The following is a 12,517-nucleotide window of genomic DNA, read 5'->3' on the forward strand; positions in this document are numbered from 1 at the left end:
CTTCTACAGGGGACAAATAAAACCAATGACCACTTAAATAGCTGCTTCAACGAAGCACAAAGGAAAAATGATCCTGTATGCCACCTAAGTGGAAACTTCTCAGCACATCTGCTGTGATCAATGCCTTGACAGTATCAGTAACTATGCTCAATCCTGCTAAACCTAGTCTAAGGAGAGAAATCACGAGGAATCTCTCTCTCCTTGGACCTGATAACTATCTCACAGCACCTACAATGACGCACAGCAATCGCCAAATCAATATGGGACCATCACTGTAAGAATTAACTGTATCTGATGATGCGTCCTTCTCTATTAGAATTATGATCTTGTCCAATTATGGATCTTTGCTGTACTTGTAATTATGATGTTGGTACTGTGACTTCCTACTAAGCTATTGCTTTCCTTCCACAAAAGAGAGAAGAGTCAATGAAAGGATAATGGAAAATTCCTTTCAAAGACACAGTGACAACAAAATTTAGCTCGACAGGAGAGGAAATACAAGGGGAACTTAACGCAAGACGCATCCCTTTTTTTAACCAGAACTAAACATGAATAAACCAGGCTCTTGTAGCATCAGCCAAATCCTTGCGTGGATCTAACGAACCCAGCTTTGTGCAACTCTGCAAGGTAGCTCTTCTTACTGAAGTCCCTTCAAACCCAGCCATCAAAGTTGCCCAGGTGAACAAGTCCTTGTTCAAAGGCAATAAAAAGAATTCTTGTTTATCTATTCATTTATATTTACCATACAAGGAAGAATAAACAAACAACCCAAAGTCAACATATACGTCAATAAGAATATCTTTGTACTAGGTATGCAGCGCAAGCGTGTGTCAGGAGACTGAGACAGCACTTGACCTAAGGGAAAAGCACATAAAGACAGCAGGAAAGTAAAGCTTTATCTGCTTTTCATTATAATACAATCTTCCGCACCCTGCTAGCACACCGTCTCCCCCTTCCCTTGTTCTAATCCACTAGTTGAAGAAAACAAACTTCAGCAACTTCTCCAAAGTACCCATGGATTTTCATAAAGTCTAGTATTTCAGGTAACTCACTGGAAAGAGAACGTTTCTGAAATCTTCCCCTTGCGCCACTGACTTTTCAAGACTATTTCTTTTGCTATTGTTTGCAACAGAACAAATTTCTTCCTCCTCTTCCAAAATGGACATCACACATCGTTTTATCCTTAACAAGGCTAAGCTAATACCATAAGTAACTTTAACTCTTGAATTCCCTCCCTACTTTCCATTAAAAGCTCAATTTAAGCTCAGTGAGAATTTCTCTTGGTTTTAAAACACATGAAAAAATTGAATTCACTACCTTTCCGAAGGAATAAATGCAATATGCCTGTGAATGTGTGAGCGTGTGTTTATTCCAATGCGCAATCATCAAGCTGATCATAGGCGTTGAGGTAATTTCACATCAAAATAAACATATTGTGAGCATTTATCTGAATGCCTAATCATTGAAATAAATGTAGCTGCATTTACTCTGGTGGGTGCAGGCATCTATCTGCAGTGCTTCTCTCTGCCTCTGCTTGGCTTAATAACGAAAACAAATGGAGGGAGCAGACCCACTGTGCAATTCTTAAATTGCTTCCCAATGCCACTTCTTAGCAGTGGCTTTTCAAACATAGCAACAGCAATGGCAAAGTGGCAAAGATCTCTGCAGAAGACCAGGCACAGTAGTGGTCTGAGGTTCCTAAACAAAACGAGTCGGTGTTATGTGACTAGCAGAAACATGGACACCGTTTCAAACTGCAGATGATACTTCATTTTCTCAGCTCTTCTAACTCACAAAAAGCCTGATGGGACTTTTGTCTACAAATCCCTGCCCCAGCCCTCATTTTGAATTTGTTCCTTTTAATTGCCTTTGTGCTGAGAGTAGCTTTGAAAATTTCAGTCAGACAGGAACTTTGCACAAGAATTAAAAGACGAAAAAGAAAAGCCCCAGTCTTGCTTAGCTCGAGGAACTGCCAGGGTGAACATCGCTTACAGGCACAGCAGCACCAGGACGTGGACAGATACAGTCATCATCCACTGGGGCAGCTCTACAGGAAACGAAGCACACGCCACAGCACGTGGCACTGATGGCTGGCATCTCCCGTTCGTAGAAGAAAGGGGTCACACAACCCTCTGCACATCCCAAAGTCCATCTCACTGACGGCACTGCAAAGGCATTTGGCTGCGGCTTCCCCTTCGGTGAGGTCTGCGATTTAACGGTGCCCTGACAGATTGGCTGCCCCTCCTCAACAGTTAGCAGCAAATTGAGACCTGGGCACCAGCCCATCTCCAGTCTATCTACAGGATGGAGGAAAGGAGCTTGGGAACGATTGCTGGAACTGTCTAAATATTTAACATGACTAATAAAAGAAATCATCAGAGAAACTAAGAAACTCAATGATGTCACTAGGAAATGCTACTAACGGCTCCTACGTCGTGCCGTATCACGGGAATAGCACATCTTGGGATATCTTTACCAATGCCAATAGGCTAGCATTTTGGTCCTTACCTAGCGTCATGCAGTATCAAACAGCACTCGCCGCTCAGGGGTACAGTCAAGGCACTGACCCCACCTCGACCGTCCGGTTTAGTCCCATTTGCACCATTGGCGGTTCTGTCATTTCTTACCTTTGCTTCGCCTCCTGCTCCGGTACTGCTCAGTGTAGAAGGTTAGCTGCGTTTCATCATCTGCCTCTGAGCCAGAGTTTCCTTTGGCACGTCCAAACCCGATACCACCTGCAGGCAATGGAGGAGAAAAAAAAATCAGTAGTGTCAGCTAGGGTGCTCAGCAGCACGGGGTGGCCAGGAGTCCCAACGCTATGGCAAGGGTCTCCAGGAATCACAGGGGACTTCTGCCGCTCGTGACTTCACTGGCGCCTTATTGCCCTCGCCAGGGATCAAGGCTCCATCATGCCAAGGGCAATGTAAATGCAAGAAGGTGGTTCCTATCCCCCACAAAACAGCAATGCAATTTTCAAAGAGAACCTGCACATGGAAACTGGTCTCCCCTGAGATACCCATGCAGCGAAATACAGTGTTTGAGGTGTCTGCTTCAAAGAAAAGGCAGCAGAGATAAGAGACACAGTGAATGTAGCCCTCAGGAGCACATCTACGAGGCCACCAGCATGGCCAAGGTCCAGGTCCCCACTCCAGCATCCCTTTTGTTTTGCCTGTCTACAGCATCACATTGTCCAAGAGCCAAGAAACAGCCAACTGTAGGTGCTGGTACAGCATCCCACACCACGGGGCTCTGATGCCATAAATAACCCGTATAAAAACAGTGGTGAGGAACCATCGACGAGGTCTGCCTGCCTTGATTTACGAGACAGACAACAACCAGCTCCTGATCTCCTTCCCAGAGTGAGAGATCGGTGCTGGGAGCCGGGGAGCTACCAGTGAAGGTATCTCTGCATGAATCCAGCTCATCTCCCCGCCAGACCCCACTGCCACCTCCAGGCATTAGCACTCAAACACTAAGGAGTGAGATACATTAAAAAAGCGATCCAGAATCTAACTGGCAGAAGTTTTTCAATCCTTATAGAAAGTTTAAAGAAAAGAGGCCTCTGGGGGTTGACAGTGGCCCTTTAAACTGCTATTAAAATATTTTACTGTTTTCTAAAAAAAGAAAATCTTTTATTCTAGGCAGAAGTACAGTTGCCACGCATCTTGGCAGTGGAACAGAAGATGAGAGTGCTGCCTTCTGCCCTGCAAAATCCTCAATTACCCTGATGAGAGGTGGGTGGCAAAAGCCAGAGAGCCACCAGGAGCCAAGTTTTCTGAGGGGCACCATAGAGAGTGGAAAAAACATGACAGCTTATTCTCATCAGTGAGAAAAGCCCAGGTTAGACCTGGGCTTCTAACTAGGGTCCTGGGGCTCCGGTGCGGTTTGCCAGTGCCGCTCTGCCACACGTCCCCTCTCACTGCCGGGTGGGGAACTGTCGGCACCTCCTCTGCACCGAGCAGCAGTTGTAGACAGTACCTACTATTTAGCTTTTTACTACCAAGCATGATTTAGGGCACTAAAGTGTGGCCATTAATTAATTACCTGATGCTACTTGAGTATTTCCATTAGAGTTCTCAAAAGATAGCAAGCGGCTGGGACGCGTTAATGCACCAGCCAAGGATTATCAGTGTGCAGGGAGGGCTTCGTACACATCGCCGCACCACCTGCGCGCAGCCCCAGCGCAGCGCCCCGAGCTCCAGAGACGAAGGCTTTGGGGCTGGGAGGCCAGGCCACCCTCGAGTCTACGCCCCAAAGACTGCTAAACACAGGATGGACGGGGGTCCTCATCGTACTGTCAGAGCAAGCTGCCAGATGACGTTTCCTTCAAATGCCTGGGCTGATGCAAGCAACAGCTATGGGGCATTTTCATATGAAAGCGACTTCATTTTCAGAAACAGTCTTCAAGAAAACCCCACAGGGAGTGGAGATAACCAGGTTTAGCTTGACACTGTACAGAGCCAGCAACACATCTGCGAAGGCTTTGCGGATATTACAGGAGCTCATAGCAGTGACTGGGGATGATCTCTGCATCTGAATTGAACCAGCTGCCTTTTGGCTTTGAAGCAAGATGAGACTCTGTGGCCTTTATTCAGAGCAAGATCTAAAATCCAGAAGAACCCCAGAATGGTGGCTGCCCATCTGGACAAAAAACAAAATGAAAATGCGTTTTGACACATGGCACTCCTCCTGCCACCCACGTGGCACCTGGAGAAGCAGCGAGAAGGTTTCTGCCCCAGTTGGAGACTGTAGAGGACAGAAAGAGCAGCAATCTCTGCTTGCTTTTTTACTCTTTGGGCTTCACAGAGGTTAGCACGTGGCCCATGCCTGTCACGGGGAACCGGGCTGTCCAGTGGACTGCACAACCAGCCGCGTCCCAGCCCCCTCCAGCTGTGTTTTCATTTGTTTGCCGGTTGCGTCTCTATGATGGATGGTGCTGACATGTTAAATTACTCAGGCTGGATGTCTTCAGAGAGCTGGTGACAGCGATATTGCATTTTCTGATTACCTAGAACTACGCAGGATGTATAAATACAGGAGTTGGGAGACCCAAGCACAGGTTCCCAGCCTGCAGCGGAAATGTCTCCTCTGACACAACAAGCAACGGCAAAGGTCAGCCTGACAAAACGACGGTGGGTGAGGAGAAAGGTTCGCAAGGGAAGCAGATTTTAAGCCCTTCGTGCTATCAGGGATACTGGAACGTACTTTCCCAGTGGTGTTTCCAGGTTTGCAGAGTCCAGGTGGAGCAGTCTGCAGGACACGGGAGTGCTGATGCTCACCAGCAACACGCCTGATCCTGCCCAGCGGCTGCAGGCTTTCACGGGGCAAACGGTTGTTTAACTGGCCCTGAAACCTCGCCCAAGCATCCCTCCAAAACGATCACACTTGGCGCGTTATCGCCTGCCGTGTCTCCGTCTCCCAGGCCCCCCTTCGCAGGCTGGGGACAGGCTTGAGGACGAGGTGGCTGCCGGCGTCCGTGCCGGCTTTGGGCTTTATCCGAGTGCAGGCAGTCGACGGAGGAACCGGGAGCGCTCCTGATTAAAGACAAGGCAGCCCTGCCTCGTCAGCGCTTCTTTTATTTCTCTTAAAAGAGGAGAGAAACGCCGAGTAATAGAAGAGAGATTCTAATCACTGCGACCAATTACAAAGCAGAGCAAAGCACTTAAAAGAGACGGAGAGGGACGGAGAGGCTGTCTGACACGCAACCTGCAGCTTCGCAGTGGTTGGTCCCAGCAGCGCCGTGGCAGCGCAGAGGCGAGCGCAACGCGGGCGGCTGGCCTCGCGGGCCCAGAGGGAGATCCTAAATCACGCAGCCAGTCAGACCGCAGCAGCTCCGGCTTTCCTCCTCGCCCTCATCACCCCTCCCTTGTCCCACATGCATCAGCCACAGGACACCCTCATGCTGCTGTTTATCACTAACTCTAATGGGTCCCTCCCTCTGGCTTTCCTTGTGCACTAGGCAAGTCCTTCTTCCAGGAAATAAGAGGTGACACCACACTTAGCTTCCAAAACACAAGCAGCAGAGTAAACTATCCCCGAAGGACCTGCAAAGCCCACAGCTGATTTCTCACTGGGGGCTCACCAGCCAGTAGCGCACACTGCAATAACCCCCAGAAGCTTCCCTGGGGCACACACACTTCACATCATGCTCACCAGGATCTCTCTGTACCCTCACGTCCTCCTCTCCAATCCGGTCTCCTCACCCAGTAAGTTCTGTCTGCCCTCCAGAAAGAGAGAAGCAACGCTGTACCCAAATGCCATGTCTCTGCATGGGCAATACATTTCCGCAGTGGCTCCTAGAAGACCTGCACCTTCTTTGACATGAAGTTTGCTCCTGCAATTTAGCTCAGGTCAACAGATTTAAGAAAGAGGTAGCAAGCCCAAAATTGCGGAGGACAGCATGCTACGAAAGGGTCTCCCCCCTACACCGGCACATGTGTTCTCCTGCATCGTGTAGAAACCACTCTGCTGCAATCCCAACAGCGAGCCAGATGTCTCAATAAAGGTGCTCTCGTCTCTAATCCTGTTTGCAGATTTACAAGCTCGTTAATCCATTCAAACAGATCGTAGCTCAGCCATGCACTGGGGCAGGGTTCTTGTTGTTGTTTTTGAGTCAGAAGTTAATTTAGACAGCGAACAAGGCAGGGATCCAAGGCAAACATGTTTTGTGATCACATAATTAAAGATCATATCATAATGCATATACACAACACAGCACAAGCGGAGTTGTGCAGGCAGCCTCAATTTGGGCATTTTGGGCATTTGACTTTGAAGCCTTAACATCCTCCCAGCACAGTTTGTGCACTTAAATTCCTCGGGCTTCTGTAGAAAAGTCAACATAAAGAAGTTGCATCGTTTCTTCACATAGCATCTCACAGCCCCTTGGGTAGTGGTGGGAATTACCAGCTCCAGGGCAAAAGACCCAGCCCTTGGGCCATCAAGAGCCACCCCAAAGATAACCCAACACTGCATGGGACAGGATGCACACTTTCCCCAGGACTTCATAAGCATTTGCTGAAAGCAGGAAAAGGACAAACACAGTCTCTCCAGGTGCCTTTCCCAGTTCAGGATTGAGGCGGCATATTGGCTCACCCACTCTTCTACCAGTGTTCCCACTCCTCCTGGCCACCTCTCCCAGTCTCGACAGAAGCTTTTTCTTGTCCAAAGCCTTCTTGCTGGCCAAATCTGTGTGTATTTTTTAAAGGCACGTTTCTGTCATTTAAAAAACAAACAAACCAACCTGACCTTTGAAATCCTTTTTCCAAAGCAAGAAGGTTAAAGAGCTTCTCAGTGAAACAACTACAGACAAAAACAAATCAAGACTACGTTGAAGAAATAAGTAATAGGAGCTCTCTGGGTAATTTCAAACCGAGGCCAGGTTTAGCTTGGATGCTGGATACTGCAAAAGCTAAATCTTGTAATGGGAACTAGGAGCCCATACGTACTCCCAAAGTGACTCCCAGCGACACCTTGGGGAAGGGAAACTCAGTAGCTTGTGGTCTCTTTACTCATTACTGAGCTGCACCAACCAGCACCCCAAAGATACTCAGGTCACAAGCTTAAGGACCATTTTTGGCTGGCTCTGCCTCCATGGCAAGCATCCTTGGGAGCTCACCTGTCTCCATCCCCCTGCGCTTCCCTCCCTGCTCGTGCCACCTTGCTCGAGGACCTCATGGCACCTGAGGCTGCTGCTGGAAAATTCGGCTCCCGTGGCACACTTTTCCCAGGTATCCATCTGCACCCTCTGCTCCTAAGTTTCCCATTAAAATAAGATGATGGCAGTTTCCCCCCACACACACACACTCCCCGCATTGCAGGGAAGTCTCTGCATTAAAGACTGGCAGGGGCAACACAGAACCATATAATTAGCTAAGTGGAAATCTTCCATTTAATTAATTTACCCCCAAAAGCACACCAGTTAACTGAAAACTCACCTACCAAACTTGGCTAGAAGAAAATACATTAGAAACAATCTTTTTGGAGGGAGGGGCATAAGTACTTTCTGTTGAAATCTATCCAGTCAACCCCTAAAAAAAGGCTAAAAAAGCCTTTTCAGAAAAATGAAACATTCTGTTCTAGTTTTTTGATTTCAGCAGCATGCACAAAAGAAGTCTTTGCAGTTGATTAAAGTTCTTCCTTGTCACTGATCTTCCTTTTTCTTCTTCTGCCTATACCCAAGAAACTGGACCGGGAAGCGGGGGACGCTGCGAGGAGGAGCGAGCCGCGGCCCCTCTGCGGCCCTCCGCCTCCACTGCGGCGGAGCGGGAGCCTGGGAACGGGCCACGGGCAGCGGGGGGCCAAGCTGCAGCTCTCCGTCCCCTCCTCCCCGGGGGCTCGAGCCCCCCTCCTGCCTTGCTCCGCAGTAACTTTGGGTAAATTACGGCACAGCAGAGACCTCCAAGATGCATTAAGACATTTCCCTGATCAACAGTAAATCATGTCTCAGGCAGAATGATCTATTAATCACTTACTCATTTTAAAAGGGAAAGGCACTCATTTAACCTTTTTATTTACCTCTGGCAGCTGTGATAAACACCGTATTTCAGCGCTGGCTCTCCTTCGCCTAACAGCTTTGCGCTCAGAGGACAGAAGGTCCCGGCTACCTTCGCAAGCTTTGCTTTGATCTTGTAATTTGAGATGGTTTTCAAAAAAAAAGGCAGGCTGACAGCCTTTCCCAGCAGCCAGGATGTTTTTAATCGTCTGCCCCAGGAGAGGGCACCAGACACCCCTCTCTGAACACAGTGACCTCCCCACAGCCCAGGTCCCAGCCCTGGACCCCAACCACGGCACCCTCTGCTTTTGAGGTGCCGTACAGATCCTAAGGCTAAACAGCACCCTCCATCCCTCCGTGCCAGCCTTCCCCCCGCCCCGTGTTTTCAGCCGAACTCAACAGTCTCGGCTCCCGGCTTAAATCCTGCTCTGGCGCAGCTGGGCAGAGATGCTGGTAGAGGTGGCTGGGTTCTGGCCCACAGCAGGCTGCATTTTGGCAACCAGGAGAGCCAAGCAGAGCGATGGGCACCTGGCACGACTTGTTGTAGGCTCTGGGGCATCCCGAGCTAGAGGCTGTCGGGTATGAGCACACGGACGCATCTCATGGAGAAAGGGACAGAGCTGGAAAAGCAATAGCAAGGGAATTAGCATGGAGCAGCACCGCTCTTCCCAGCAGCAACGCAGAAGGTGAGCCCCAAGAGGTCCAGAGGCTGCACTGCAGCAAGAGTAGGGGTTCGAGTAGTCAAACTTTCCCTGCTGATCTTTTTAATCTTCTCCACTCCAAAACCTTTTGAATGGTATTTATGAGGGTTTCTTGTAGGAAGACAAAAATAAAATTCTCTGTAGAGTTCAGTGATGATAATTCTTCCAGTCCCCCAAACCATCTGCCCACTGCCAGCTCTGCCACTTCCTCAGGACATTATATCCACGTGAGCCCTACGCAGCCACCAACACCAAGTCCTCCCAGCAAAACATTTTAACCTGTGGACCTTGGACAATTTCGCAAGCCAAGGAGAAGATCAACTGCTTCATGAATTAAATAAAAGAGAGAAGTCAAACGACCTGCCCGAGACACGCATCCCGTCGCCCAGTGTGGGGACCACCTGTCCAGGCCAGGCTCCCTTGGAGGGAGAAGGGCTCTCAGCAGTGTCCCCATGAAACGTGGACCCTTTGCCTGCAGCTCTTGTGCTCTGCTAGCCTCCATCTATTTTCAAACCTCAGCAGAGATATTCTCCTTCTACCTCATCCTTCCTGCACCTAGACTCATATTATCTTCTCTCTCCTTGTATTATTTATAAACTCTAAATGTGCTTCACTCGATAAAAGTGTTTGGGGAGAAAGTTTGTATGAAAAAGGCATTACACAAAATAAAGTTATATGGTTGTGTAAATGGAGAGGGTTTTTTTTTTTTTTTAAGTAGATCTTCTTGGCAAAATATGACCTTTCCTGGAGCTGTTAGAAACACTTAGTGCAGAATCAGATTTAATGACAAGCAATAGGCAGCAGTTTAAATGCACTTAGTGCGGGGAAGGGAAGCAAGGTAGAGCTTACTTGAGATTTGTTTTTGTTGGGTTGGGCTGTTGGGTTGTTTGTTTTGGTTTGTTTTTTCCTTTTTTTTTTCTTTATGCAAGGCATTCACAGAATCCTTTTGGAGTCTTTCTGCAAAGCAGGAAATTCTTTTGCTGTTACTAGTTCCTGCAGAGAGAGCACTCCAGCTGTAGGACTCTGATGAGGTTAAGCATTAATTAAATCGAACCGCGAGAAAATAATTACACACATGCATCCGTCAGGCCAACTTGTCACTACCCAGTAACAAAGCTGGATGCAAACTCCATCAGAGGAACTGTCATGTGGCTGTTAAGGGAAAACAAATGCATCCCAAATGGACAATTTCATTTAGGGGGAGAAAAAAAAATGGATTGCAAAGGATTAATGAGGCGAAGGGTTTGTGTTTGCAATTGGATGTAAAATGCAAACATAGTAAGTTGTGATATCATCATTTAACCTTAATGTTCAATAGTGTTCCAATCGCTCGCACGCCAGAGGGACAATTAAACACAGGCCATAAAAACAAAACTTCCAAAACAGGAGAGCAGCAGAGAAATGCATGGAAAAGACATTCCTGATTCAGCAGCAGCACCCAGCCAAGATTTTCACAAATGAACAGAAATATAAATTGTGAGAAAAAGAGAAAGGGATAGGGCTGTGGGGAGCTCTTTATTGGAGACGCTAGAGTTGGCTTGATTTTCAGAGCTGCTCAGTGATTTCTGACACGGGAGACTTTTTAAATGTTTTTTTCTAGGGTGTCTCAAGTGAGGACTCTCAGAAATGGAGACACTCAAAAGTCCAGTCCCTGCTTGACATTCATGGTGTATATCATACCATTAACACTTAAAGCCACACAAAGGTCCCCACTGTGCCTGAGAGCATTTGCAATTATGACTGTTAAGAGTTTCAGGGAGGAAGAGAGACCCAGGGAAAATACAATCCATTAGACACCGAGAACGGGGCTGGCAAAGCCTATATTTCTTCTTCTCACCTGCTGGCAAGAAAGCATCTGCCTACCACCACCGATCCCAGACTTGGGATGGGTAAATCCAGGCTGGGAGTTAGCCCCTGTTGCCTCCACATCTCAGGCAGAGAAGCTGGCATGATCTGATCTCCAATGCTCATGTTCAGAAAACATAAGCCTGGGCAGAAAGCTCACAGGAGGGCAACGAAGGGATCTCTTGCCCTGGCACTTGTTGAAATCACACTATGTGATTCACAGCAGCGCTCCCAGACCACAGCCACCACCTCTCCAAAGGGGTCAGCCCCAAGAGAAGACCACTGCCCGGAGGAGGTAACAGGGCTGCTCTGCAGCTGCACGGATGACTCCGAAGCGGTGCAAAGATCGGGAGAGGCAGGGGATGCAGCCCGAGGTGAGAACGTCTGACAGAGAGGGGGTTTCAGGGATGTCGCCTGGGGGCGAGCAGGTGACAAGGAGGCTGGCAGGCTGTGGGGCTTGGTGCCACGCTCCCACCCGGGGCAGCGGGAGTCTCTGCTGGCAGGAGGGTGTCGAGCCTCCTCCCAGGCTCAGCTGCGAGGCTTAACCGGCTTGCTCTATTAGCGACCAGGAAGCCTCTCGCCTTCAGGTGGTCCAAAACAAAATGGAAACAAAAACAACAAAAAACCAAACAAAATAAAAAAACAAAGCCATACATGGAGCAGGAAACTTCACCAGATAGTCACTGTAGACCCCAAAGCACTCCCCTGCTCATGCTGAAATCCAGATATGTGTATTTGAATAACCACTACAAAACAAACCAAATAATTTAAACCAGTTAAAGAGTCAGAACATTTTCTTCACACTAAGTGAATAATTTATGGGCAGAGCTATAATAAAAAAGCCCTCTCCAGGCCTGTATTGCAGGAAAATATATCCAGAATAAAAGATCACATTTCAGACTCATAAATAAATGAAAAACAAAACCAACAGTAAACAGAGAGGAAACTATTTCCTCCCTGGCTTCCCAGTGCTGCCACAAGACCTGCAGTGCGCTAAGCAGACCAACGCTGAGCCTGCCACGGCCGAAGAGCCCTTCCACCTCTGCCGAAGTGCGACCCCAACGCACCTCCTCCTCCCCAGCCATAGCCCAACCAAAAATCTGGACCCAAACTCTAAGCACAGCCTCTGCTCTCATCGCTTAATTCACAACTACTTTCTCTCTCTCTCTTTTTTTTTTTTTTTCTTCCTAGCAGCAACAGTGGCAGCTTTTTCTCCTCTTCTCCTCTTCAAAAGCAACCTAGGGACCAAATCCGTCTCACAGGGCTATTGCAACCAACCTCCTCCTTTTCTTCCAGAGGGTCTGCAATAGCTAGCAGGGCTACAAATAAAACCGAACAGCCCCCGAGGCACTTCTGCATGTGCAGTCTTTGGAGCCGCAGATTGCTGCTCGTACCTCGCCTGTGGCCTCTAAATAAAAAAATGCCCAAACTAAGCACCGGCAAAACACAATGAAGGGAGGCCTCAGAAATGTGAGTTACA

General features: G+C 48.2%; 1 protein-coding gene across 1 annotated transcript in view; it reads right to left on the reverse strand.

Annotated features, from left to right (window-relative positions):
• ASTN2 (astrotactin 2) overlaps positions 1 to 12,517 on the reverse strand; it is a 410,202-nt gene that overhangs the window by 261,560 nt on the left and 136,125 nt on the right. The window contains exon 5 of the mRNA XM_062590667.1: positions 2,628 to 2,735. Coding sequence (XP_062446651.1) covers positions 2,628 to 2,735 — 108 coding nt within the window. The remainder of the gene's footprint in view (positions 1 to 2,627; positions 2,736 to 12,517) is intronic.

Source organism: Rhea pennata, chromosome 18, assembly GCF_028389875.1.
Source record: "Rhea pennata isolate bPtePen1 chromosome 18, bPtePen1.pri, whole genome shotgun sequence".
NCBI classification, from domain to species: domain Eukaryota; kingdom Metazoa; phylum Chordata; class Aves; order Rheiformes; family Rheidae; genus Rhea; species Rhea pennata.